The sequence below is a fragment of the Marmota marmota genome, unplaced genomic scaffold (assembly GCF_001458135.2).
Source record: "Marmota marmota marmota unplaced genomic scaffold, marMar, whole genome shotgun sequence".
Taxonomy (NCBI): domain Eukaryota; kingdom Metazoa; phylum Chordata; class Mammalia; order Rodentia; family Sciuridae; genus Marmota; species Marmota marmota.
The window spans coordinates 11175207-11200984 of NW_026000205.1; the positions used below are offsets into that span (position 1 = coordinate 11175207).

The following is a 25778-nucleotide window of genomic DNA, read 5'->3' on the forward strand; positions in this document are numbered from 1 at the left end:
TTGAACACTTCTGTTGCTGCAGACAACACTTCCTTCAGAGAATGAAAAATTTCCACTTAGCACATGTCTTGGCCTAGATAAACTCCTAGGAGGTAGCATCCTGATTTGTATTCTAATGAGAATATTGGGGCCCAGAGTAGGAAATTCATATTTTTGTTTAGTTTTGTGATGCCAAGAATCAAACCCAGGTCCTCATGCACTCTAGGCTTATGCTCTACCACTGGGCCACATCCTCTGCCCAGAAAGTCATGTTTTGAATTCACAACCACCATTACAGGATAGCACCCTTTAGAAAATGGACATGTTATTTGTTTCTTGGCTCCTCATCTGTAAAATAGGGTTCATGAATAGGAAAGTTACTATTCCAGAGGGTTATTAGTTTTCAGTGGGGGGGGGGGGAATGCATATAATGTGTGAAGCACTAAACCTGGTACAAAGTAAGCACTCACTAAATGTTTTTGAATGTTAATGATCATTTTATGCTTCAACGTGCAAAGATCTCAGGAAGTCAATATCAAAAGTTAGGGTTATTTATTGGGGATGTCAACAGAGATGACAGGTGATGGACACATGTCTTTGGGGCTTAAAAGTGAACTTAAAGCAGAGGAGCCCATTCAGGGAGAAATCAGGTCCCCAGTCTGTGGAGAAGTTGTCAGGGAGTGCCCAAGGGTATAGTAAAGGAGAGGTAGTCTCCAAGGGCACCCCAGCGGGGCCGGTAGATCTGGAAGATGGTGATCCAGGTGGTGAGCACAATCACCCAGAAGAGGAAGCCCACAGCTGAGCGCCAGACATCTATAATGGGGAACAGGAATGAGGAGGGTTGGCCTCCAGATGCTCTTTGGACTCACCCTGACCATCCCTCTCTTCTCTTTCACAGATCCCCGAATTCTGGAGCATCCACCCCCACCCCCCACTTCCCCTTTCTTCTGGTGCCCTAGACTTACAGCCTTTGATTTGGCTCTGTTCTGTGTAGGCTGGGGCGAGGAACGCCTCTCGGAAAAACCAGAAGATGTTGACCAACCACAGAAAAGGCAGAAACGCGAACCCACCTAGGAAGATAATCCACACTGGGTTATAAAGCAAGAAGGATCTCTACCAAAGCCCACACAGAAGATCTAGTTCAACAGGAGATCGCTGCTGTCAGGGGCTCAGGGATCCTGGCTCCTCCCTGGGATCCAGGAATCTGATTCTTCAACTTCTTATAGGATGAGGTCTCAACTTCCTCCTTCCTCAGGACCCTGGTGCTCCCTTCCCTCAGATCCAGGAGTCGGAGTTTCCAGCTGCTTTACCCCTAGGGACCCACGAATCCAAGCCCCTAGGCCCTCTATCCCTCAAGCGGTCTAATTCAGTCCCCTCTTTTCTCCCGAGACCCTCGGGGATTGGCCCTTACCCAAGTAGTACTTCCGGCACAGGTTCAACTTCTCCTCATTGGACACCCGCTCCAAGTTCATATTTGCGCTAGACCCGGGTCTTCTTAAGGGTCTGCGGGGCAAGACCCAAGTAACAGATGCAGAGATCACGAACAGCCACGCCCCTATTACAACAAATCAGAGACAAATGCAGAGGTGGGTTTGATGAAAGAAGGGCACACAGCTCCCATTAGCAAGCAGGACGAGTGAAAGAAGCTCTTTATATTTATTGGGGTTCGCGAAGCGACTCAAAACTCACCAGTGGAGTTTATTTCCTTTACCTTGGATGCCTTTGGTATTTTCAACTACGGACGTTTGCGAGAGGTGCCGCAGGTTTCGCTGGAGTTTGTAGTTCTTTCTTTTTGGAGAGGCAACGCTGTACGCATGCGCATTCAGGAACCTCCCAGCGGTGTTTGTGGGAGGGGGACGCGGACCTCCAATGCGCAAGCGCACTAGGGAGTTTGTGAGCGCGTGATAAGCGTGCGGAGGCAGAGACAAACTACACTTCCCAACGCTCCTAAGTAACGGAAGTGATGTAAGGATTGGGCAAGCTAGAGGGTTCGAGTGAAAATGGCTGAATATTTAGCTTCGATATTCGGGACTGAGAAGGACAAGTGAGAACAGGCGCAGGGAGTGTCCTCTCGAGAATTGGGGGCTAGGGCTTTGGTCCTTGGTAGCCGGACGGTTGGGAACGGTGTTTCTGGGGTGTCCGACCTTCCCGGCCCTTAATTCACTACTGTCTTTGCACCTCTTCCAGGGTTAACTGCTCTTTTTACTTTAAGATCGGGGCCTGCCGGCACGGGACCGACGCTCCCGGCTTCACAATAAACCGACTTTCAGCCAGATGAGTCCGGACTCAGATCCCCGCTGGCTACCACTTTCAGGCTCTTCCCCTTGTGCTGTCCATCATCACTAGGTCCCACGTTTTCCGTATTTCTAAGGTCCAGCCTACCGCCCGGCTGTTTTCTGGTAGGCCCTCTCTGCAGGTTCCTCCCCTTAGCTTTCAACGCCCGCTCCCTGAGACTTGGCCACACACACACCCCCCCCCCCATGACAGACTGTGCCCCTCTATTGTCTCTAGGTCCTCCCCCACCTCTTTCTAAGGGGCAAGCACCGCAGATGCACTGACAATGCTTAGAGTTCTTCTCTGGTGCAGGGTTCCACTCCCAAACTTGGGTACTTCCCTCTCTGCATGAAGCCCTGCCCTCTGAGCTCAGGTCCCGCCCCCTTCAAATTCTGTTCAGACCCTAGTGCTGCTCAACCTATATCGGAATCACAGAACACCGCCCAAACCGCAGATGGACCTCATTGTGAGTAAGGGACTAGACAGGACAGGAGCAGGGCAGACAGCCTTGCAGGAAGGACATCTCCTGATTTCACCCTTCTCCCCACCTCCAGGTCACGTGAGCGATGTAGAGGTGCAGGAACACTATGATAACTTCTTTGAGGTGAGAGTTAGCAGGGGTAGGTTGGGTTTCCTCTGCCAGCTTAACTGAGTTTCTCCTTGTCTTCTGCAGGAAGTGTTCACAGAACTGCAGGAGAAGTATGGGGAGATTGAAGAGATGAATGTGTGTGACAGCCTGGGGGACCACCTCGTGGACAATGTCTATGTCAAGGTGCTTGCTGCCAGCCCCCCTTTCCCCAGCCCTGAAATGGAAGCATTTCAATGCCTGGTGACCATCACTGAAACTTCACAGTTTGAGGTCCATTACTAAGTTAAATCCTGTCTAGCCTCAGAGCTACTATCTAGTTCCCTGAAGATCACAAGTTCTGCTGCTGACAGCCACCCACTTTCTCCAGTTTTGGCAGGATGAAGATGCAGAGCGGGCAGTGGCTGAACTCAGTAACCTCTGGTTCAACAGTCAGGCTGTGCATGATGAGCTGTCTCCTGTCACCGACTTTTAGGAGTCATGCTGTCGGCAGTATGAAATGGGGTATGGTAGTTTAAGGGTGGGACAGACACTCAGAGTCCCAGACTCTTGAGTGTGCTGGAAGGCTCAAACACACTCAGTGAGGAAAGTTTCCTGAATCCATCTATCCTCTACTCAGGGAATGTACCCAAGGTGGCTTTTGCAACTTCATGCACCTGCGACCCATATCACGGAACCTCAGGCAGCAGCTCTATGGGCGGGGACCTAGGCACAGGTAACTCGGGACCAGTCTGTCAAGATTTCTTATACCTAAGGACCCTGAGATAAGCCTAATCCTAAATCCCAGTCAGTGTCCCAAGACTCTTGTACCCTAAGAATAGTCGTGAGCTCTATCTGAAAACTAGTACCTCAGTCTCAATCCCCAAACCAGCTTGAACCTCAAATCCAAGACCAGCCTAGATCTCCAACCCTGAGATTGATCCCTGAGTGCCTTTCCTGAGACCACCTTGTGAAACACTAGTTATATTAATGACCACCCTGCCCATCCCAGAGCAGAGAGGCGTGGGGAAATCTTTGCACCACTCCCAATGGCTCTAACCCAGTTCTCTCCCTTCCTGTCCCCAGATCACCCCTGAGGTCCCATACTGGCCACCGTCCCCGAGAAAGGAACTGTCGCCATTCCCCAGACCATCGGCATACTGTTTCTAAGACTGGCCCCCTTGCCCTTCACCCCTGACAGTCACAGATGTTTCTAGCAAGGACCCCTCCTCAAACTCCCCTTCACTCTAGCCCCATATTCCCCAGGCTCCAGAAGTCCATTAAGTAATCTTTATAACAAGGATTTTCTCTACTGTGCCTCACCTAATAAAGTTCCACACTGAGGGTTTAGAGCGTCATCTGTGGTTTGCAGTTTCCTTCCACACACTTCCGATAAAAAAAAAAAAAAGAGAGAGAGAAAGAGAGAGAAAACTGCTGGCTTCCAGCCACACGCTCAGCAGAAGCACTTCAAACTACTAATGTGAGAGAGGCTTGGGCTCAGGTCTGTACTGGTGGGGTGGGGATACCTTTGTCCTGGAAACCTCAGCTTCTCCATTTGAGACATCCTCAAGGGGGAGGTATCTGTTTATGGCAGATTGGAGGATTCCTAACATGGAAGAGATTAGGGTCAGGAAGGGAGAGGTGGTTGGTAGTTCAGTGGGAGTCTCTAGTGAGTTAGGGATGGGTTCTTGAAGACCACCACTCTTGAGATGGTGGTAATACTTAACACTTAAATTGAGTTTGGTATATGCCAGGTGCTGTTCTAAGGGGTTTACTTTTCTAAGCAATTTTCCTTCCTTCCTTCAAGACAGGGTCTTGCTATTTTGCTCAGGCTGATCTCCCAACTCCTGGGCTCAAGCAGTCCTCCCAGGCAACTTCTGAGTAACAGGCCTACACAGGGCACCATGGCCTGGCTGGCTCTAAGCACTTCTAATAACAGAATATTCTCCACAGCAGCCAGGTGCTATGGAAAGGGGAGGATGGATACCAGATCCAGAGTTCTCCTTAGCCATCTTGAGGCCTCTTGAGGCCTCTTGGGTCCTGATAATGGACCAGGAGTTGGCCTGGGGGCTCTGGTGGGGGTTAGGTTCCCGCTTCCAAAGAGGCCAGGGAATTCCTTCCCCGCAAGGAATTCTCCTACTTCCTTCTTCCCCCGGGATTTCTGGAAAGTGTGGCAGAAGAGCTGTGGTTGGAAGTCTTGTGGCCACAGCCTGCGGTGTGCAGGACCTGCCCAGATGGGGACCGGACGCTTCCTCCGTGTCGCCTTGCTGCTTATGGCTCAGGCCTTACCACAGCCGGAAGCCTCCCAGTACTGCGGCCACCTGGAGTACTGGAACCCTGACAACAAGTGCTGCAGCAGGTGCTTAGAGCGCTTCGGGCCACCTCCCTGCCCAGGTGAGGAGCGGACTAGGTATACGCATCAGTCCGTGAGGTGGTAGGAAGCTGCGGAAGGGGTGAGTGAGGGCTGTAGAGCAGGCCTGTGAGGCTTGTTTAGAGGCAGGCGTGGGCCTTCAGCAGGTAAGACAAGGCCGGCCGAGCCTATGTGGAGGACAGAGATGGGGCCGGCTAGTGGCGGGGTGGGGGGTAGCGGTTGTGTGGAAAGGTTGGCCTTTTTGTGGGTGAATTCGGATATGGGCAGTGCCTGGTGCTGAGTGGGTGGAGGAAAAAGGGGAGAGGCCAATATATAGTGGTGAAAGGGGCGGGATCAGTGTGAAAAGAAGGGAAGGCGAGGGCGGGCACTGATAGGCTGGGTGCGTGCTGAAGGGGCGGGACTTACTGGGATGGGGCAAAGGAGAGAAGTCAATAGAGCAGAGGTTTTGGGGCTCGCTCAGCCGCTCAGGATCTTGGGTTTGTTTCCCACTAGACTTCGAGTTCGTGGAAAACTGCGGGCTTAACGACTTCGGCGATTTCTTAACGCACCCGTTCAGAAAGTGTCCTCCTGGACACTGCAACCCCAACAACTCAGAGCAGTGTAGTCCCTGCAGCAGTGGAGTCGCAGCCTCCACCCCCGTGGGAAGCCGTGGCAGCAGAACCTTAAAACGTTGTAAAAAGGTGCTGGGCGGCCTCCAGGGTCTGGGTCAGGGCTTGCTCAGGGTAGGGCGGGAGGCATGGTTTGGGGGTCGATGGGCAGGGCCTGGACCCAGGGAGAGGGTAGGAAGCCGCGGAAGGGGTGAGTGAGGGCTGTAGGGCAGGCCTGTGAGGCTTGTTTAGAGGCAGGCGTGGGCCTTCAGCAGGTAAGACAAGGTCTCCTCCCCACAGAAGGGCCAAGCAGTACCTCAAAGTGGGGTGCCTGATGGGATGTGGGGAAGGCGGACTGGGTTAAGGTAATGTGCACACCTGGCTGGTAGATGTATTTTATATGCAGTTTCTCATTTCATCTGCATAGTGATTTCTGCGGTTGGTACTATTATCATCACCTCTTTAGTATTAAGGAAACTGGGTCTCAGAGTGGTTGAATATGTTATCCAAAGTCATCCAGCAAATGGATTCTAGCAGGGAAGTACAGAGCCAGGCTACCTCCACCATCCCTGTCTGCCCTGATGTGGGGTGAGTGGAGTGAGGACAGGATGGAACAGGGGATGTAGCCCCATCGAAGGATATAAGGGTGGGAGGGGCTTGAGCTGTTGGGGCAGGCGTGGCACATGGATTCCCTATTTATTCCCAAATCTTTATTCCTAGAAGCCCATCCCTTCCAAGGGCTCCTGCCCTATGTCATCTCAAGAAACCAGAGCCCCTAGTTCACCAGTGAGTTCCAGTCTCTCATGGACAACTGAGAGCACCAGCACGCTGCCAAATTTTGTTCTGTCTTTGGTACTGATCTCCTTGCTGGTCCTACTCCTGATCTTTGCAGTGATCCTCCTGCGCCCCCTACAAAGATACTACTGTCCCCGCAAGGGAAAAGCCATTTCCCTTCCCTCTCCTGGCTTGGTTTGTGGAGACCCCAACACCTACACCCTCTCCTTACACTCACCTTTCCCAGGTGCCCCGGAGGCACTGGAGAAAAGGACCACAGGGACAGTATCTCTGCTTCCACTCTCAGGCAAAGGTTAGTTGGGAACAGGACACATACAGGTGAGGGGTGACCTGGAAGTCTGCCCCTCCCTCTCTTTTACTTTCCATTTCCCAGGTCTGCCAGGCCTGGAGTCACAGCCCCTGTCTCGCCTCCTGGATGAACTGGAGGTGCTGGAGGAACTGATAGTTCTGTTGGATCCTGAGCCTGCTGGATGTATAGCCTATGGCACCACTCGACACCTGGCTGCAAGATACGGGCTGCCTGCTACTTGGTCCACCTTTGCCTACTCACTGCGGCCCAGTCGCTCACCATTGCGGGCCCTGATCGAGATGGTGGTAGCAAGGGAGCCATCTGCCTCCCTGGGCCAGCTAAGTGTGCACCTGGCCCACCTAGGAAGGGAAGATGCACTAAGGGTGCTGTCCAAGCTTGGCTGATTTGGGATTTGCCAGGCCTACTGCTCAAAAATAGTTTATCTTGAATTCAACACTTGCTGTCTGTTCCTCATCAAGGGGACTTCTTGAAGCATAATCTTAATTGGGCAAAGAAGACCCAACATGCCACCCCCTCCTCCCCACAGAAAGGCCACATGTAGGAGAGCTGACCTCAGTGCTGCTTTCTGAACAGTCTTGCTGCACCTCAGACAGCTCATCCACAGGCATTCAGTCTGCATTCTACATTAGAAAATGTGAGGCATTTCTTGCTTTGAAAACTTCGCAGCCCACACAATTTACTCCTAATTCCTACATGGCCTCTCACATACTGTTGAGGCTGATGTACTTCCTTGGTTCAGGAAGGGCTGGGGTATGGAGAAGCAACAGCTCCTACCTGCCCCTACCTGCCCCCAACACCATACACATGGGAAGACCACCTCTCCAAACATTGACAGACTTTATTGTGGGGGGTTCCCACCTGGGACCCCACCCTCTTAAATAAAAAAAGTGCATAGAAAAGAAGGGATTTAGAAACCTTTGTACAATATCTACATCCTGGGCCCCCAGGGCAGGAAGGGGGCAATTGCTGGAAGGGTAGAGGCAGGCCCCTTGCCACCTGCAAGTCCACATCCACTCTGGGAGGGTGGAAGTGAGATGCTCTGAGGGACTAGGGATCCTTCAGGCTAGGGGCAAGATGGCAAGAGGAGTTGTGAGGAGTCGTGGTGGGCAGCCACGGCCTCAGTTAAGGAACCGTCGGCAGCGCTTGGCGCCACAATTGCAGGGCAGCTTGTTGCTGGCATCCTCAATGGGGAACTTGTAGTCATAGGTAAGTTCCTCACCACGCAGGATGCGGCGCAGAGCAAAGATGACGATGTGCTTCTGGCCCTCCACATGGATGACACGAGAGAAGCAGTTGGGCTCACATGAATGGTTGATGAAGCGGGCGGCATTGCCGTGCATCGTGGCATCCACCACATCAAAGTCATCCATGCGGAACATGTAGCACCCGATGCCCTACAGAGATGGGTGGAGAGAATCAGGTGCTCGTCCCCAAGGACTGGCCCACTTCACCCACCTCATTCCCATGGCCTGTGCAGCCCACCTTCCCATCGTAGAACTTCTCCCGCTTGTCAGTCAGCACAGAGCGAATGACAATGCCAGAGTATTCAATGACCATCTCGCCGGCATCGATGTTGCGCTTACAGAACAGGCCTCGCCCATGGATGGCTGATCTGCCGTGTAGGATGGATAAGGGGAAACTCAGGGGGGCAGAGGGCCAGACACCATATCGCCCCCTACCAGGGCACCTGTCCATCCACCCAAGGGGCACCTCCCCTGACCCCACTAACCTGTAGACACCCACAGCCTCTTTGGACGTCTTTTTGAGGTGGCGAAAGCGCATGGCCATGGGCAGTTCCAGGCTGGTGGCACGTCTGGTGGGAGACAGAAGTGTGGAATCCAGGAAAGAGGGCTCTCTTACCCCTGGTCACCCTCTTTAGGATTCTTTCAGACCACCCACAGCACCCCAGCTTACCCTCCATACCTGGTTGACCTGAGCTGCACCTCATCCTCTTCCTCGTCACAGGTGGCCCCCTCAGGGAGCACCCGGTGTTGGGAGGCCAGGAAGTTGAACATATCAAAGGTACACTTCCTGCAGGTGGGAAGGAAGAAGGGAGGGAGGGTCATACATTCCTTCATGCTGCCTACAGATTCTGTGGCCTTGGTCTGCTGCTGACAGCATAGGAGGAATATGCTGTTGAAGACATAGCAAAAGGGGAAATGGTGGGCTTTATTCTTCTGATGTGAATGTTATGTTAGAAATAACTCTTGGAGCCAGGCGTTGTGCAGGCCTATAATCCCAGCAACCTGGGAGCCTGAGATAGGAGGCTCACAAGTTCAAGGCCTGACTGTCCAACTTAGCCTGTCTCAAAAATGGGAGGAGGGGCTGGAGGTGTGGCTTGGTAGAGTACCCCTGAGTTCAATCCCCAGTACTGAAAAGAAAACAAACAACAAAACCCCACCACTCTTGGAGCAGCCTAGTGTCTTCTTCCCAGGACTTGGTTTCAATACTACAGACTCAGCTCCCACCCTTGAAAGCTCCCAGACCTCTCACCGGAGATAGACCTCAGCACGGGCAGCCCCATGGGGATTCAGGGGTGGTTCCTCCTGACCCTCTCCCTGCTGGTGGTAGCGAAACTTATAGTGCTGGCAGCGCTGGGCCCCAGGCAGTTGCTCTGCCAGGAAGATGACAGCATCATGGTGAATGCCCAGGAGCCTGGCCCCACTCATTCCTGAGGAGAGAGGTTGATGATGGATCAAATCCTGGGAGTTATCCCAGCCCCCAAGTCCCTGTTGATCTACCCTTTACTTACCACTAAAAGAGAGATGTCTCAGCCGTGCATGCCCTCGGGCCTCTTGCACTTTCTCAATCAATGTTCTCCACGCCCCTGGAGTAAGAGCAGTGCCAGAGTAGAGTCAGGAGGAGGTCTTGTGGGCCAATTTTCTTCCCTGCCACTACTGTTCCCAACTCACCCTCCAAGCTCTCTGCCTCCACACTGAAGCCATCCTCACTACTGATCTCAAAGCGCAGATGTGGGCCAGCCCGTTTTGGAGCCTGGTTCTCTTTGTCCTCTGGAGATGGAGGTTCTTCTTCAGAACTGGAGGCCTCACCTGGTCCCAATGAGCAGGTAAGAGGGCAAGGATCACCTTCCTGGAGTCAAAAGTCTCCAACATCCCACTGTACTCCCTGCAGACACCTCTTTCCCTTCCCCCAGGCACACAGACTATGGAGTCCAATCACCCTCCTCCTGCTCGTTCTGCCCAGTGAGCCCTATAAAATGGACATATTTTTCTCAATGAGACATTCATAAAGGATTTTTCTTTTTTGGTGGTGCTGGGGATTGACTCTAGGTTGGCCTCAAACACCCTAGGCAAGCATGCCACCACCAGCCCAGAACATGGTTTTTCTTTTCTTTTTCGTACTGAGGATTGAAACCAGGGGTGCTCAACCACTGAGCTACATCTCCAACCCTTTTTTAATATTTTATTTAGAGAGAGGGTCTCACTGAGTTGTTAAATGCCTCACTAAACTGAGACTGGCTTTGAACTCACCATCCTCCTGCCTCAGCCTCCTGAGCTGCTGGGATTACAGGCGTGTGCCACCATGCCCGGCTTTTCTTTTTCTTTTAATTTTTTTTTTTTTTTAATTGTAGATGGACACAATACCTTTATATTATGTTATTTATTTTTATGTGGTGCTAAGGATCAAGCCCAGTGCCTCACATGCCTAGGCAAGCTTTCTACCACTGAGCTACACCCTAGTCCAGAACATGGGTTTTTCTAAGGGGCCTACAGTTCCTTTTCTTTTCTTTTCTTTTTTGGTACTGGGGACTGAACCCAGGGGTACTCCACCACTGAGCCACACACCCCCAGTCTTATTTTGTATGTTATTTAGAGACAGGGTCTCACTGAGTTGCTTAGCGCCTCACCATTGCTGAGGCTGGCTTTGAATTCACGATCCTCCTGCCTCAGCCTCCTGAGCTGCTGGGATTACAGGTGTGCGTCACCACGCCCGGCTGCGGTTCCTTTTCTATAGGACTTCTCAACCATCAGAACAGTTTCAAAGAGGCATGGAGTGTTTGAACTCTGCAGGCCACACAAGATTGCTCACTCAAATCCAGTCTATCATAAATGCCCATATATCAATCATCATTGTTTTCACACAAATTAAAAATACTGGGAAATTATATTTTGCAGTTTGTTTTTTTTTTTTCCATGTTGGGGATCAAACCCAGGGCCTTACAGATGCTAAACAGGTGCTCTAACACTGATCTACAGCCCCAGCCCTATATACAGTAAGTTTCTACAAATATTGTAAGTAAGCTGGGTGTGGTGGAGCATGCCTATAATCCCAGGGGCTCAGGAGGCTGAGGCAGGAGGATCGCAAGTTCAAAGCCAGCCTCAGCAACTTAGCAAGGCCCTAAGTAGCTCAGTGAGACCCTCTAAATAAAACATAAAAAAGGGCTGGGGATGTGGCTCAGTAGTTAAGTGCCCAGTTAAGCAGTCTCAGTCCACCTTGCTCCACTTTCGTGCTCAACAGTTAATCTCTGTGTAATGAGAAAATCCCCAGGACCAAAAAAAAAAAAAAATATATATATATATATATATATTATATATATATGTATTACAAGCATACATACTCATACACATAGAACCAAGTACACTGTACATTAAGGTATTTAAAAGACTTCTCAGGGGTTAATAGATTTTAGAGATAAGAATAGGTGACTTGCTGACATAGAAGTGGATGTGACAAAAAGAGTTGTGGCCAAAGACAATTCCGAGGTTTGGAGCTTAAATGGAAAAAGGATAAAACTGCCACTGACTGCAATGGTGAGGAAAAACAAGAACAAATTTGGGGTGAAGGTCAAGGGCTCAATATGGGACATTATGGCTTTGGGTTGCCACTTAGAAAACTCCCCCTGCAATTTGCTGGTGGAAATAGCAAGGAAAGGAGGCAGCAGATTGCAAACTAGGAGTTCAGAGATTAGGTCTGGGTTGGGAAAGCAATATGGGGACTATCAGATTATAAATGTGTATGTAAAGCCAGAAGAGAACATCTGGGAGTATAGATAGTCAAATCAAGGGCAGGACTCTGGGACACACTAAAATTAGCAGGTTGGGAAAATATAATGACCAGTTCTTAGTCTGTATCCTGTGGTGCCAGCAGCAGCACTGGTACAGCTGTGTGCCCTCCCTCCTTGAGACATTCCTTCCCTGGCTTCTAGGACCCCACATTCTCCTCTCAGAGGTGAGAGCTGGTCATTACATCTGGGGTTCAGGGTCAGAGCACAAAAGCCTGAGTGGAATATGATTTAGGATAGCAGGACCCAATGGCCACATTCTTGCCACATCATTTCTCAGGGGTATCCTGCCCACACACCCTCCCCAGCTCCAAGTGAAACTCTAAACCAGACCCTTGCTGTGTGTGTGACTCGCATCATCCCAGGACTCAGCATCCCAGGGTCCACCTCTAACCACTTCTAGCTCTTCTCTTACCTGCTCCCCATCCTCACCTCTGCACAATAGTGCTGACTGCAGGGCTCTTGCCCAGCTACTTTCATTTTTCCCTCACAGTACCCATCTAACCTGTAATGCACTTGTACTGCATTGTGTGTCTACTTCCCCTACCAAAACTTGGTATGGTCCCTAAGGGCAACAAATGCCTGTCAGTTACTGCCATATCCTCATGTTGTCTCTGACCCCCTAAGCAGCCTCTCAGTTAAGCAGTCTCAGTCCACCTTGCTCCACTTTCGTGCTCAACAGTTAATCTCTGTGTAATGAGAAAATCCAAACACCTGGACAGGATTGGGCCACAAATCCCAAGCAAGGCTGTTTGACCACCAACTGACTTGGCTCTCCCCACTCTTGAGAGACTTCACTTCCAGCTTCACTGAGTCCTGAAATCAAAACTACTCTGAGCGCCCCTATCATCTCCCAATTTCTGCATTGATACCTATCTCACCTCTTCTCCTCCATCTCAGAAGTCACCTGTTTGAAGCTAACCACCATAAGTTCTCCCACTCGCCTTTCCTTCCACAATCATCCTTTGGTTCATCTCAACCCTCACACCAAATACTTCTAAGCAGCTGCCTTATCTCCTCCCCCTCCTAATCCTTAGCTGAACTTTGTGGCAAGGTGCCTGATGTTGTTTTTAGCTTCTTCATTAACCAATACCTTTTAATTCTGGATGGTGACACAATATCCTCCTCACCCCTGTTCCACCTGCTCATACCATACACTGTTCCCAGACTCCCAGTGGTGCTTCCTATGGCAGGTAGATTCCCAAATGACCACTCCCTTTCCTTGACCACTCTCTTCTGGTCCTCCTGTTCCTGGCCCTCTTCTGGGTCCTTGGTCATCCTCTCTAGATGATCCCCAAGATGTTCATCTTTAGCTTGACTAGATACCTACCTCTCTGACCCTGTCAGACCAAGCTACCCTGGGCAGGCCAGACAAAGGACTTAAGAGGACTTTGCTGAAATGTTATTAAAGCTAAAATATCATTTTTATGTCTGTTTCTGCCACAAGGCCTTGAGATCCCCATGGGCATCTCTGTGACCATAGCACTTAGCCTTGGGCTCACAACCACTAGGTATATTCTCCTTTGTTTTCGGGTGCTAAAAATTGAACCCAGGGCCCCTCTAAGTTAGGTATACCCTCAGCTACTGGTATGCACTTTTTTTTTAAATTGGGCCAATTCAGGATGTGTCAGTCATCTAGTTAAGTCGAGCACAAGAAAAAGGCAGTGAAAAGGAAAAACTGGTCCTTACCTGAATAGTGGTGCCACTGGGACTCAAGCAGCAGGTCTGGGGTACCATCAGGGGCCCGGGGAGGACCTGCTTCTGGAAGTGGCAGCAGAAGGGACCGTTCCTGGAGGGGCCTGTGAAGAAAGACCTGTTAGAAAAAGAAGGAACAGAGGTCCCAGACTGGCCTCTAGGAAAAGGGGACCTAGCCACTCACCCAGAGCTTTCCTCCCCAGGATTATCCAGGTTGAGAACTCCTCGCACCGTCGGCGTTTTCATCCTCACTCGGCTAAACCTGGCAGGGAGAATCCATGAAAAGGACAAGCTGCCTTCTCTTGCCCATCATCCTTGCTTGCTGCCCCAACCTCAGGACACTCACTTACCCACTGCTACCAAGTCCTGGAACTTGGGGGACATCCTCCAAGGACTCCCCATCTTCATCCAGCCGGGGGGTTTTGTTTGGGGGAGGTGCTGGTGGGGAACGGCCAGAAAAGGTGGACACCCTTTTGACACGGATGGCCTGGCGTGGTGGGCTGGGGGGCCCACTGCTGAACACCAGTGTCAGTGGAGGCGGAGGCGGAGGCGGGGCAGGGCGGACTACCCCTACCCCTACCACTGGCAACACACCAAGCAAGGGTCCTGGGGGCAGAGTCCAGGAGGTGGGGGTCGTGGGAGGAATGGTAGGGGGCAAAGGTGGCTGCTTTACTGGGGGTGGGACAGGTTCACCCTCCCCAGCCATCTTCACAAATACTTGCCCCAGCTTGTTGACAAGAATGATCTTGGATGTAGCAGGTTTAGGGGGCTCAGGAGCAGGGCCCAGGCTTAACACCCGAACTCCTGGGGCCCCAGGGAGCCAGGCAAATGTCCGGGTGGGATCGGCTGGGCTAGGGGGCAAGCCTTGGGAGGGCTGGCTGCCATTTGCCATGGGAGGTGCTTGGGGAAGTGACTCCTCTCTGGGACCAGCAGCCCCCTCCCCAGGCCCCCCTAGGTTCTTCAACACAAAATCCACAATTTCTGATGGCAGGTCCTCAGGAGGTCGGGTCCTGTCCCCTGCAGCCCCGAGGACTCCAGATCGGCCCACTCCAGGCCCTGAAGGAGGAGTCCCCTGGCCCCGGGGTTGCTGGACTGCCTCGGCCTCGCTGTCTGTGCCATCGTCCACTCCATCCAGCTGTTCAATTCGGGGGACTCCAGGGAGGGTGCCAGGCGCCAGAGCAGGGCCAGACACCACTGTCACAGGGAAGTGGACATAGCGGGTAGTGGGGCTGTTCTCTTCCTCTGAGCTGTCCCCCGGGCCCTCATGGCTGCTCCCCACTGCCCCTGCAGCCACAATCTCTTCCTGGAAGGGCTCAGTCCCCAGTAGGCTGGCTGCAAAGTCCAGGTCAGCAGCACTCAGTCCTGATACAACTTCCATGTCCTCAAAGTCTGGGCCCAGATCTTCAGGGGGTGGTGGTGGAGATGGGGCCAAGCCAGGGGGAGCCAGCTCCCCTGAGGTAGGTGTGAGGGCTGTAATGACTGAGGTAGGAGGGGGCACCCTGAGCTGAGGGGACGTTCTGAGAGGAGGGGAGGCCCGCCTTGATGGTGGCGGCCTGGGAGTCAGGGGGCTAGGACGACGGGAACGTCTGGGTGGAGCTGGGAAGTCCGGGTCTCCCACAGTAGGGATGTGGTGGGTCAGAGAAGATGGACTTCCTGTGGTGAAAAGGGTCAGTGCGTCAACCAGTGAGTGGCTCTAGCCTCCCCAACTTCACCCTCCCCTGGACACTCCCCAAGTGCTCACCAGGGGAGGGCAGGGGGCCAAAGGAGACACCCCCCAAGGGCCTCCGGGATGGCGAGTAGTTGGGCACTTTGATTCGAGCCCCTGAGAAGGAGCGGGGGGCTGGAGGAGGAGCGTTGCTTGAATCTAGCCGGAGTGGGGGATCCAGATTCTGAACAGGCGAGTGATGCTCAGGAACTCCAGGGATTAGGGCATCTGTATCTGGTGGGGGATCCTCATGATATGGGGGCTCTGAAGAAGTAAGAGAACTGCATTAGGGGCGATCAGTCCAAGTGTCCCATTACGATACCCCCTTCATTTAAACTAAATACACCGTCCAGGACCTCAACCCTGAACTGGTCACATCATGTACTAGACTCCTGTCATCAACTGGGCCCCATCTGTGGCACCTGTAAAACCTCTATGAACACCCGCATCAGGGTCCTTTCATGATGTCTCTTCCCCATCCTTGCCATCTCCCCACTTCCTAGTTGCCCACTGCTTTCTCTACAGTAGGCACCACCTGCCATGAGCTACAGTGCCCTCTCTCCAGCATAGCCAGTCCTACCACTTCCTACCTGCTCTGAGCATCCATGCCACATCAAACACATCGCCTCATCCTGGTGTTTCAGGCTCTCCATTAACTGGCCCCACCCAGACTTTGCAAGATGATCTCTGCCTCCTCTCAACACTCCCTTCTCTCCAGTCAGGATGAATGCACCCTCCTCTTCTCTCCACTTCATGTCATGCTCCAACTTGGAGTAAGACTGTTAACCCACAAATACAATCCACACTTCTTCCTCCTATTTGGCCCACAATGACCTCTCCCTTTCCTACTAATCTCTAAGTACATTCTTTGAGTCATCCAGCTCTAATCCCTCCCTGTCAGCATGGCTGTGAGGTTGCCAGTTGGGAAATAAGTAGATCCAGGTTCAAATTCCAGTTCTACCAATATGTTACTGCAATAGCAAAAGTCCCCCATGAGATACAATACCACAGAACCCATACCTTCACCAGAGTTGGTGAAGCATTAAATTATCATATAGCCCTAATCCAGGAACTAAAACCACTCCACTTCTTACGGCTGTCCCCAAGTCACCACTCCTCTAAAGCTAGTCACAGGGTGTTCTCCCCCCCGTCACTTCCTAGGAAATGCTGAGCACAGCCCTAGGCAGGTAATGCATGGCCAGTAAGTTATTATTTTTATTACAAACAAATAAGCACTTCCTGGAGTTTCTCCAGGAGAGCAGGGAAAGAGAGGCTGATGGGTAACCATTTAGGGAGGGCAGCATCAAAGGAAAAGAATGGGGTAGTACCGAGCCAGACCTGAGGAGGGGGCAGGGCTGTGCGCAATGGTCTGGTTCTCCTCTGCTGCCTCCAGGTGAACTGGCTCTTCCCTTGGCCCCCACGGCCGATACTCTAGAATTCGGCACCGATACCAGCAGCGCCTCCGAGCATCCACTGTGCTCCAGTACAGACGGGAGCACCTGGTAGGTCGAGGGTGTGGGATGAGAAGGTTAGGACAACTTGAGAAAAGGGATCCAGTCCTGAAGTTCCCCAACCCACTAATCACCCCTGTATTGCTCACTGGTAGCCAATGGGGAAGAGCCGTCCCTCACAGTCCGAGAGATCAGAGAGAGTACCCAGGGAGTCAATTCGGATGGAGCCTGTGGTGCAAACAAGAGATCAGGAGGGGTAGTTGGACAAGCAAGGTCAGAAGAGAAGGGAGAATCCAAGTGGCTTACCAATGAGCACATTGATGGCATCAGGTTCAAGGCCTGTCAAAAACTTTCGCTTAAAGTTGATGCCTTCAAAATCCACATAGACTCGGCGGAGAACATCAAACCCATCAGGGGTCACAATCTCCTGTGAAGTAGAAGGCAAATGGAGGTTGATTGGTGGGAGTGAGGGGAATGTGGGGGTATGTGAGGGAACAGCTCTGTAGGCCAGAACTGAATGGTCACGTTCGAAGCTTGTCCTAAGGACTGTGGAAGAACATACAAGGAGGAGACACTGAAAGTGCAATGGGCAGCTAGCTGTCTCCTCAACTGTCCTGGCCCACCTTGCCATCTAGGAGGTCTGTGTGTTTCTGGCAGAAAACCTTCTTGTCGTCCTGGAAGATGCAGTAGCTGGCTCGGGCACACATGAAGTGGAAGTTACTGAGGCAGGAGGACAGGCAGCAGCCCACTGTGGCGCCAGGCTTCAGGCAGAGCTCACAGCGCTGCAAAGGGAAAGGGCTGTTGAGTGGACAAGCCAGGTACTAGAGCCAGGGTCTCATGCCGGGCACTGCTGATTCTAGGACTCTGCCTAACCCAGCACCTCCCCCAACAAAAGCTCTCACTAGGCTAAACCTCTTCCTTGACCATGGCGAGGAGCACATCCAAACCATTTTAGGGCCTTTTTTTTTTTTTTTAATGTTTTAGTTTTTATGTGGTGCTGAGGATCAAACCCAGTGCCTCACACATGCTAGGCAAGCACTCTGACTCTGAGCCACAACCCCAGCCCTGCATTTCAGGGTTTTTGAAACAAAGCATTATTAGACAACTTGAAAAAAAAAGAGAAAGATTAACAATAGCCAACACTTACTGAGTCACATTTAGTATCTTCCTTTCCTCACACTGTTCGAATGTGGAGTCTGCTTTACTCTATCTGGTCTTCACAACTAACCCCTGCAGTCAGAATCTCCATCATCCAAGCGCTGATGAGCACTTGGCACTCTCTGAGGCCTGCCCCAGGCCAGACAGTCCATGGGGGCAATTCTGACCCAGGTACTACCTCATCACTTCATGGGGGCAGAGTGAGCGTAAAATGTCACAGTATAGCACATCTAATACAGGTTCAATCAACAAGACTAAAAAGACTAAAGCCTAACTTTAGTCCCCCAAGGCTTCAGGCTCAAATTATGGCCAGATCTGTCACTGTAGCACCAGAGTCCTGGAACAACCAAGAAAGGTATCTAGAAATAGCAGTCAAAAGACATATCCTGGTAGAAAATGTGAAATAAGAGCTGCTTCCACTAAAGGCAGGGACCTATCTGAGACCCCAGGGCTGCCCTTCTCTCCAGGACCCAGCCCTCACCATCTGCCTCCCTCGAGCCACAGCAGCATGCACGTTCTTGAGGGAGCCATCGTTCTCCTCAAACACTTCAGCCGACCAAATAGCACAGTTGACGTGTGTCCACTCATTCTGCCCGATGTACAGAAGCCGTCCTGCTTCCTATAGGCAGAAGAGGAATTGTATGATGGAGGAGGGAGCTTCCAGGGCCCCACAACCTGAAGCTTCATACAGCAGCCCTCACCTTGGAGTCCGCATCCCCGTATTTGAGGCAGAGTGCACACTGACGGGGGTCCTCCAGGTGTGAAAAAGCAGCAGGATCCTTGCACTGGAAAGCTGGAAAGGATGCAGAAAAAGAAGTCCAAGAATCAGGATCAGCAGACTAGCCCTCAAGCTTAAGGGCACTAGCTTCCAGCACCCACATGTCAGTACCTGCTGAAGGATCCCCTGGAGGCTGCCCTGATTCTGGGGTCTCAGGTTCCTCCTGTCTCCACTGAGCATACACATGGTCCAGGGATGGGGGCAACACCGCATTGGGAAGGACTCCGCTGTGGACAGGCAGGGTTAGCATCTGATATGTCTAACAAGGACAGCTGGACTGGGGCCCACCCACAACATCAGTCTAAATGTGCCATGACACTCTTCATCCTCTCTCCATGTGGAAGTTTTCTTAGTCTCCCAAATAAGCCAGATCCTCTTGTACCTCCTTTGATGTAAAAAATACTGTTCTCCTCATGCCTGAAATAATCTTCCTCCACCTCTCAGCTCAGATATCACTGCTTCCAGGAAGCCTTTCTGATCCCCAGCCTCCAGCAGGTGCCTCCTTTAGGCTCCCACAGCCCCCTGGATTTCCCCATTGCCACCCTACCCATCTAGATCATTCATACCTGCCCAGCACCCCAAACGTGAGCTCTTTAAGCAGAGTCCAATTTTACTTGCTCACTGCTCTGTCCTCAACTGCCTTATATAAAGTAGAAACAAAGCAAGAGCTAACTTACACAACCTGAGTCTTTGCTAGTCCACAACCGCCGGGGAATCTCATCCTGGTTTCACCACCCTCTTCTTTAGCCTCAACCCTAACTCTGATCCTTATCTATTTTCAGCCCAGCTTGACCCTGGATTTGTAGGTGCCCCTGTCTTTGCCCTCACTCCCTGGTTCCCTCCTGCTACCCAGCCTTGCTCACTTTGGCAGCCGGGTACTCCGTCGCCAGTACTTGGGGTCGTGGGCGTCGAACCAGCCGAACGCAGATTCTAGCAGCTGGGGAGTGGGTTAACAGGATGAGAACTGGCTTCCCCAAAAGTTGGTGGGGGCAGGGTCTGATGAATCCACTCTCTCCCCCCACTACCATTCAACCGCCCTAGGAACAACATCCCCCAGTGCTTACCTTCAATAGGAGCCCCTTCATCTGGCTTCCTGCCCGGCGCTCTGGGGTCTCTCCTTCTTCTGAGTGCCTCATCAGGATGCCCACCATGTCCTCCATGAAGCTGTGCTGTAAGGGGGTTTGTCAGGGTCTGAGCCCCAACCCTAACCCACAGACCTAGCTCTACCCTCTCCTCTTGGTACCCACCTGCTCCTCCCCATGTCCCACTCACCACAGACTTATAGTGGCCATCCTCGAAGCGCTGACCCACAGCTTGCAGATCACAGGGACCTGGATGCAGTTGTTTCCCATCCTGCCCACACTGCAAATAGGAAAAGTCAGCAGGGCTGGTGCTGGGCCTGGCCCCACCCATCCTGCCTCCTGGGCCCTCCAGACCTGGGTGCACAGCAGCAGTGGGCCCGCCACCTTTGAGCTCAGCAGGCCCTGGAGCACCTGGCGCAGGCCCCCCTGTAGAGCCCCACTCAGGGCCTCTCGCCAGCGAGGCTGTGTGGCCCCAGCACATGGTCCACACGTGTACAGCACCGAGTCTGGCAGCCCAGAGAGGATCTCATAGTCTTCATCTAGAACAGCCAGGCAGGAGAGGAGAATATGTTTTGGGAGGATGGCAGAGGTCCTAGGAGCCCCTAGGCCATGAAGAACACTTAGCCACATGTTGTCTAAGGACCTGAGGTGGGATAGGGATCCCCCTAGGGCTAAAGCTACACCCCAGGTACTCTGCCTACTCACCTGAGAGCCCCTCACACTTGGCATGCACCCAGTGGTCACACTGTGCGCACTGCATCATCTTGCTCTCATAATCATTGTCTTCGTAGCAGCGTGTACAGATTGGGCAGTAGTTTCCTAGAGGAAAAGGGAAGCAGGGAAGAGTCAGAGAGGCTGGAGTTACTCCCTACCCCTCACAGTCCCTGTGGAGAGCCAACCACACCTTGACTGCTATGTAGGAGGCATCCATTATGCCTGTCTCAAGTCCCTAATAGTCCCTCCCACACTGGCTGAAGATGAAGCCTCTTTTCTAACTCTGCAGCCCTGATGCCCTTCGAAACCAGGGTCTTGCTAAATGTGCTGCTTGAACAAATTAGGAAAAAGTCCCAAGTTTTGAATTGCCAATTGGAGATTGGAGTTTATAGATAGGATCTCAGAAACTGACCAAGAGTAGGGTCCCAGGCCCTTTATTCCTACCACCCTCAGAGGGGCTGTGTCCGTCTTTTAAATGAACTTCTGTGGGAGGATATTCTGAATCAAAAAGTTATGTAGCTAGAAGGTAGAAAGCCACTAGACTATCTGTTCCAACTCTTGCTGGCAGAGGCCCTGTATCAGGAGCCTGGCCTCCTCCCCTCTGGTCCTCTAGTCCCCATTTTCCTGGCAGGTCCCACCTTTCTCATAGAGCTGGGTGCATCTGGGGCAGAGGCTGTAATCTCCAGACCACTCAACATCCCAGTTCTTCCCTGGAGTTGCCCCACAGCTCTTGCAACGCACACAGGCCGAACAGATCTGGGAGAGCAGGGTGATATTAGGAAGAAACCAGACATTGGGCTGAAGCAATACAACAGGGGAGATAGGTGAGGAGAAGTGGAGGGAACAGATGAGGAAGGACAATAAGAGGAGAAGAGATTTGTGGGGGAAACAAAGAGGAAGAGGAGAGGGGCAGAAATGGACATCAGGCTACGGCAGGTAATGCTGAGCCTGGGAATGTGGAATGCACCAGCTCCTAAAACCATGACATCAAATTCTGCATCTAAATCTTGTCTGTGAAAATTTAAAGAAAATATTAATCAAATTCTCAAAGTGACGCCAACCCTCCCCTCCTCCTGAGAACCCTGGGGCAAGTCGGGGGTGGTGGTGGCATAATTACACTACCATAGTGAGGGTTGTGAGCCTCATCTCTCACCCAATGGCGTCTTTTACGTGTGGCCCGGGTTGGATAACTGGGCCCCAGGCAGGCTGGATGGTAAGCATGGCGGCATCGCTCACACTCCAGAAGGTGCTACGGAATGTTGGAGAAAGATGGCAATGGCAAAACCTATCGGCATAGGGATATACCCCTCTCGCATGCCTCCACCTATTCCAGGCTGGCCCCTGTGCCCAACCTTAGATCCCCTGCCTTTGCGCCCACAGACATGGCAGAACTTGCAGCGACGGCAGCACCAGCTATCATGATGCTGAGGCAGGGGCCGTTCAGCCTCCTCCAGGCAGAATGGGTGGAAAGGGTCACAGCAGACTTGGCAAAACACCAACTGGAGGTAGGGTGGGAAAGAGCAAATGATGGGCACAGTGTGAGGTTAGAAGGCCAGGAGATGAGATGGCCCCAATAATCAGGAAGAGCCAATGAAGACTTGGGGGGGTCTGTGAAAAGAGGGAGAACACCAACCTCATGTAGGCCTTTGCTGGCACACAGCAAGCACACCATTGGGGGCCCTCCTGGGACAGAAGTGAGCACGCTCAGGCCACCCATCAGCCATACGTTCTCTAGGTCACAATCCTCCTAGGGGAAGAGGGGACACAGGATTGCAGAATAGCCAGGAACCTAGGTCAGATCCATCCTTTAAGCCCTGGCTACTCTGACACAAGCAAAAAGCTTCTTCCAACTACAAGCCCTACAACCTGCCTCTCTCCCTGACATACCTTAAAATCCACACGGACCCGGTGCACTCCATCTGGGGACTTCTGTTTTCCCGTCCAGCCATTGGGAAAAGAAGCAAAGTGGCTAGGGCCCAAAGCATCCTAAAGAGGGATAAAGAACTGATCAGAGGCTGCCCATCTTACCCTCTCTGCAGACTCCCCTCCTCAATGCCCTTCCCCTAGCCTGCCAAACCCTGACCTTTGCCCATACTCCACTCTGCTTTCCATATAGCAAGGCCTGACTCATCCCTTAAGGCCTGTCCTCTGGTGTGGACACACCACAGTACTCTGGTGTGCCCGTCACCCTGACTTGCCAGGTAGCTCCTGGAGGGCAGGAGCCATGCCTCACACAGGGCTCGGGGTTCTCGAAGCGGGCCGTGCTGACCTTGTCCAGGCGCCTTCGAGCCTTGAGCTGCAACACAGGCTGCAGGGTGGGTTTGCGGGGCCGGCTCTGCTCCTCAGGTTCTGGTGCTGGCAGCTCTAGGCAGGACACGGGAGCAGTGAGACTCCCCATCTATACCCCATGATCGTCTTCTACAACCCCAATGTTACCTAGATTACCAAGGCCTTCTTTAACTAAGATTCACAAGGATGACCCTGAGGCCCTGCTCAGTAAGTTCAGTGAGATCCTCACATACCAGTTCTGTACATTCTCCTAAAACTACCTCCTCCTCTGTTCTCAGCCACCCTTTCTCAAGCAGACTGATAAGAGCCCTGGTGCTGAATGCCTTGCCGCTTCCACAAAAGACACAAGACCAGGGTTGTGCACGTAGCCCAAAGATGGAGCACTTGCCTACCATACACTAAGCCCTTAGTTCCATCCCCAACATGGCCAAAAAAAAAAAAAAAAGAGAAAAAGAAACATAACCGATTGCTTGATGGAGAAAACATAAAGTAGTCCATACCATTTTCTCTGGGGGTCCGACGCCGAGGAGCAGGAGGACCCCCGGGCTCTGAGTCATCCGAGTCCTCGAAGATATCATAGGAAGGTCGCTGTTTGACGCAGCGCCGGGCTGACTTGCGCTGCAGTAGGAGGGAGTCCTGCTCCTCGGGTCCTGGGGGGGCCACCACCTCCTCCCGGGGCCCCCCAGTTCCCGCCCCCCGACGTGGGCCTGGAGGACCCGGGGAGGCCTCAGGAGATTCATCCGAATCCCAGGGCAACAGCGTCTTCACTATCGTCCGGCCTGTGGGAACAGGGGACTTAGTAGGATTTGAGCTCAGCTGGGGACATGGGACAATGAGATAGAAAAAAGACAAGAAAGAAGTGGGGCAGACAGAATGAATATAGGAGGAGTTATGATACATTTGATGGGGAAGAAGACAAAGGCAGAAAACTGCAAAGATAAGGAGGAAGGGCAAATAAAACGTGGCTTCCTCCACACCACAAATCTACATAAGGTTTCGTGAAGAAAAATGCTCCTCAAACCTGGTTACCTTTTTTGGCCAGCCGTTCCATCTTACGAGCCTCTATCTTGTCACACTTTCGGTATCTGGGGAGGGGAGCAGCACGTCACCAGGGTAGGGGACTGGTGGTCTGGGGGAAGAGAGGAAGCTCTCCACAAGGATGCCAATCCCACTGCTCTGGCTGGGCAGAAAAGGGGCTGGGGTAGGAGGTCTGGATCACGAACAACCCCAAGTGGGAACAAGGCCACCCCCAGCTACTCACACACAGCACTGCTTCTTGGTGTTGGGGCCCCCAAATTTGGGCTTATCCAGGCAGTTGACACAGGACCCACAGTCCTGCACACGCAGGCAGCCCCGACAGTGTCCACACCGGGCCATCCGCATCTTCTTGCCGTGGTGGGAGGGCAGTGAGCGCCGGGGTGTGTGGGTTAGGGTCCCTCCAGACCCTGTAGGCTCCAAGTCTCCCCCAGGTCCAGCTGATTCCACTTTTCCCCGCCGGGACCGGGATGGGACACTCTCAGTCTCAGATGCTGATGACGTATCTATTGCAAAAGATAGAGTGGAAATGGAGCCACAAAGCCACCAGGCATCCTGCCTCATTTTCCTGTTCTCCCTCAAGTTCCATTCAGCTGGCCCTCTGGCCTCTACTTTCCCACACTGATAGGTTCTAGATGCTCCCGAGTCAACCTGCTTTGTCAAAGATCCAGCATTTCAGTTCATTTGCCACCTAACTCCAAGCCCCCAACTAGGCTCCCTCTCTTCTAGCTTCCTGGTATGCTTGATCATACACAAACCTGACGTGGCTGTCAAGAACTCACCCCCCAAATTAACGCCCCTACCCTCTGTGGCGAGATCTTGCCGGTCCCGGAGAGGGAGGGCACTGAGGCGGGGAACATCTTCAGGTACCATGGCCCGGGCCTGACCAAGGGCTACAGCAGCATGACGACACACGTGTTTGATACGGGGACCTTGCACAGGTGACTCAGGGCCCTGGGAGAGGAGCAACCAGAAATAAGTGTGGGCAATGGTTCCCTGTGTTCCATAACTAGCCTACTTCCAAGAACCCTCCTCCAACTGCGTACCGAGGCGCGCTCTCTCTTGACTTCCACAGACTCATCTTCAGACCTGACACAGCCTCTGTCTGGGGTCTGCTTGACAGTCCCCATAGCCTCTTCCATTTGCCCTCCAGGGCTCAGCTGGTAGGGGAATAAACAGGGTCAGGATCTGGGAAGTAAAGACAGATGGGGACAGGGGAATAGCCATAGGGAAGGAATAGGATCCAGGACAAAACAGGACACTAGAGGATAAGGGAAGAACTGGTTCTGAAGGCTACTGACAGTGCTGAATAGTATCTAGGGAGGCAGCTGGATGAACTAGGGAAAAGGGCCTGGCCACAGCACCTTGCTCACCGGCATGGCCGCTGCCACCTTCTGCTGCTGCTGTTGGTCAATCTTGAAGAGCTGTACCTTGGCTCTCTTGAGAAGGCTGAACATTTTCTCCTCCACCCCAGACAGTGGTAGGGAACTCAGGCTGGTCATCCGGGCCTTTTCCAGTGGTGGTGTGTGCTGTGGTGATGGCTGCGGCTGCACTTGTGGCTGCTGGGGTGGTAGTGCCTGGGGCAGTAGCTGGGTCTGCAAGGCCTGCAGGGGCTGTTGTAGCTGAGCCTGAGGCTGAGGCTGCTGCCCATTGCTTAGAGGTGGAGCCCCATGGGGGGGCACCTCAGCCTTAACAGGAGTGGTGACCACAGGGGCAAATCGAGGCAGGCTGAGGTGGTTGGTTCGGCCCACTGCCCGTGGCTCAGGCTCAGCTGGAGAATCATCGGCAGGAGGCGGCTCTGGCTCAGGGGCTTCAGGAGCCCCAAGAGGAGTAGTAAGCACCGATTCATAGATCTTCAGGTGGGCTTCGCTGGGGGTAAACTGTGGGGCTCGAAGAAGCAGGGGCCTCCGGGAGGGTGTGGCAGGGGCAGGTGGTGGAGATGGGGCTGGTGGAGGGGCAGGGGGAGG

At 52.6% G+C, this 25778-nt stretch overlaps 4 protein-coding genes across 5 annotated transcripts in view; 2 read left to right on the plus strand and 2 right to left on the minus strand.

The window, feature by feature from the left end:
• Positions 1 to 514: 514 nt before the first annotated feature.
• On the minus strand, positions 515 to 1826 carry Psenen (presenilin enhancer, gamma-secretase subunit). 2 transcript variants are annotated; one of them, XM_015497242.2, is made up of 4 exons: positions 1691 to 1826; positions 1391 to 1534; positions 945 to 1049; positions 515 to 792 (listed from the first exon to the last, which is right to left on the minus strand). In XM_015497242.2, exons 2-4 carry the CDS (start codon positions 1449 to 1451, stop codon positions 653 to 655), a joined length of 306 nt encoding a protein of 101 aa, XP_015352728.1. In that variant the 5' UTR covers positions 1452 to 1534; positions 1691 to 1826; the 3' UTR covers positions 515 to 652. The 2 variants fall into 2 exon arrangements, with proteins under 2 accessions (XP_015352728.1, XP_015352729.1); XM_015497243.2 differs by having other exon boundaries at positions 1669 to 1809.
• A 97-nt stretch (positions 1827 to 1923) lies between these two features.
• Positions 1924 to 4176, plus strand: U2af1l4 (U2 small nuclear RNA auxiliary factor 1 like 4). The gene is given in 7 exon segments (XM_048791198.1): positions 1924 to 1944; positions 2167 to 2719; positions 2808 to 2857; positions 2927 to 3025; positions 3210 to 3343; positions 3459 to 3554; positions 3905 to 4176. Coding segments are annotated over 6 exon segments (609 nt in total). The 5' UTR covers positions 1924 to 1944; positions 2167 to 2601; the 3' UTR covers positions 4017 to 4176.
• An 832-nt stretch (positions 4177 to 5008) lies between these two features.
• Igflr1 (IGF like family receptor 1) lies at positions 5009 to 7783 on the plus strand. Its single transcript, XM_015497195.2, has 4 exons — positions 5009 to 5212; positions 5682 to 5869; positions 6497 to 6863; positions 6945 to 7783. Exons 1-4 carry the CDS (start codon positions 5053 to 5055, stop codon positions 7262 to 7264), a joined length of 1035 nt encoding a protein of 344 aa, XP_015352681.1. The 5' UTR covers positions 5009 to 5052; the 3' UTR covers positions 7265 to 7783.
• Kmt2b (lysine methyltransferase 2B) overlaps positions 7702 to 25778 on the minus strand; it is a 20978-nt gene continuing 2901 nt past the window's right edge. Inside the window, exons 4-38 of the mRNA XM_048791260.1 lie at positions 25185 to 25775; positions 24858 to 24971; positions 24615 to 24765; positions 24038 to 24317; positions 23806 to 23861; positions 23277 to 23555; positions 22757 to 22851; positions 22375 to 22473; positions 22121 to 22234; positions 21840 to 21986; positions 21641 to 21736; positions 21126 to 21243; positions 20479 to 20592; positions 20128 to 20312; positions 19964 to 20053; positions 19756 to 19860; positions 19555 to 19628; positions 18803 to 18918; positions 18615 to 18706; positions 18395 to 18532; positions 17379 to 17537; positions 17062 to 17182; positions 16905 to 16983; positions 16643 to 16803; positions 15341 to 15568; positions 13950 to 15252; positions 13784 to 13861; positions 13594 to 13703; positions 9794 to 9931; positions 9634 to 9708; positions 9375 to 9552; positions 8805 to 8912; positions 8611 to 8694; positions 8364 to 8493; positions 7702 to 8275 (exon numbers count right to left, since the gene is read on the minus strand). Of these exons, the coding sequence (XP_048647217.1) occupies positions 8000 to 8275; positions 8364 to 8493; positions 8611 to 8694; positions 8805 to 8912; positions 9375 to 9552; positions 9634 to 9708; positions 9794 to 9931; positions 13594 to 13703; positions 13784 to 13861; positions 13950 to 15252; positions 15341 to 15568; positions 16643 to 16803; positions 16905 to 16983; positions 17062 to 17182; positions 17379 to 17537; positions 18395 to 18532; positions 18615 to 18706; positions 18803 to 18918; positions 19555 to 19628; positions 19756 to 19860; positions 19964 to 20053; positions 20128 to 20312; positions 20479 to 20592; positions 21126 to 21243; positions 21641 to 21736; positions 21840 to 21986; positions 22121 to 22234; positions 22375 to 22473; positions 22757 to 22851; positions 23277 to 23555; positions 23806 to 23861; positions 24038 to 24317; positions 24615 to 24765; positions 24858 to 24971; positions 25185 to 25775 (6282 nt within the window). The 3' untranslated portion in view covers positions 7702 to 7999. The remainder of the gene's footprint in view (positions 8276 to 8363; positions 8494 to 8610; positions 8695 to 8804; positions 8913 to 9374; positions 9553 to 9633; positions 9709 to 9793; positions 9932 to 13593; positions 13704 to 13783; positions 13862 to 13949; positions 15253 to 15340; positions 15569 to 16642; positions 16804 to 16904; positions 16984 to 17061; positions 17183 to 17378; positions 17538 to 18394; positions 18533 to 18614; positions 18707 to 18802; positions 18919 to 19554; positions 19629 to 19755; positions 19861 to 19963; positions 20054 to 20127; positions 20313 to 20478; positions 20593 to 21125; positions 21244 to 21640; positions 21737 to 21839; positions 21987 to 22120; positions 22235 to 22374; positions 22474 to 22756; positions 22852 to 23276; positions 23556 to 23805; positions 23862 to 24037; positions 24318 to 24614; positions 24766 to 24857; positions 24972 to 25184; positions 25776 to 25778) is intronic.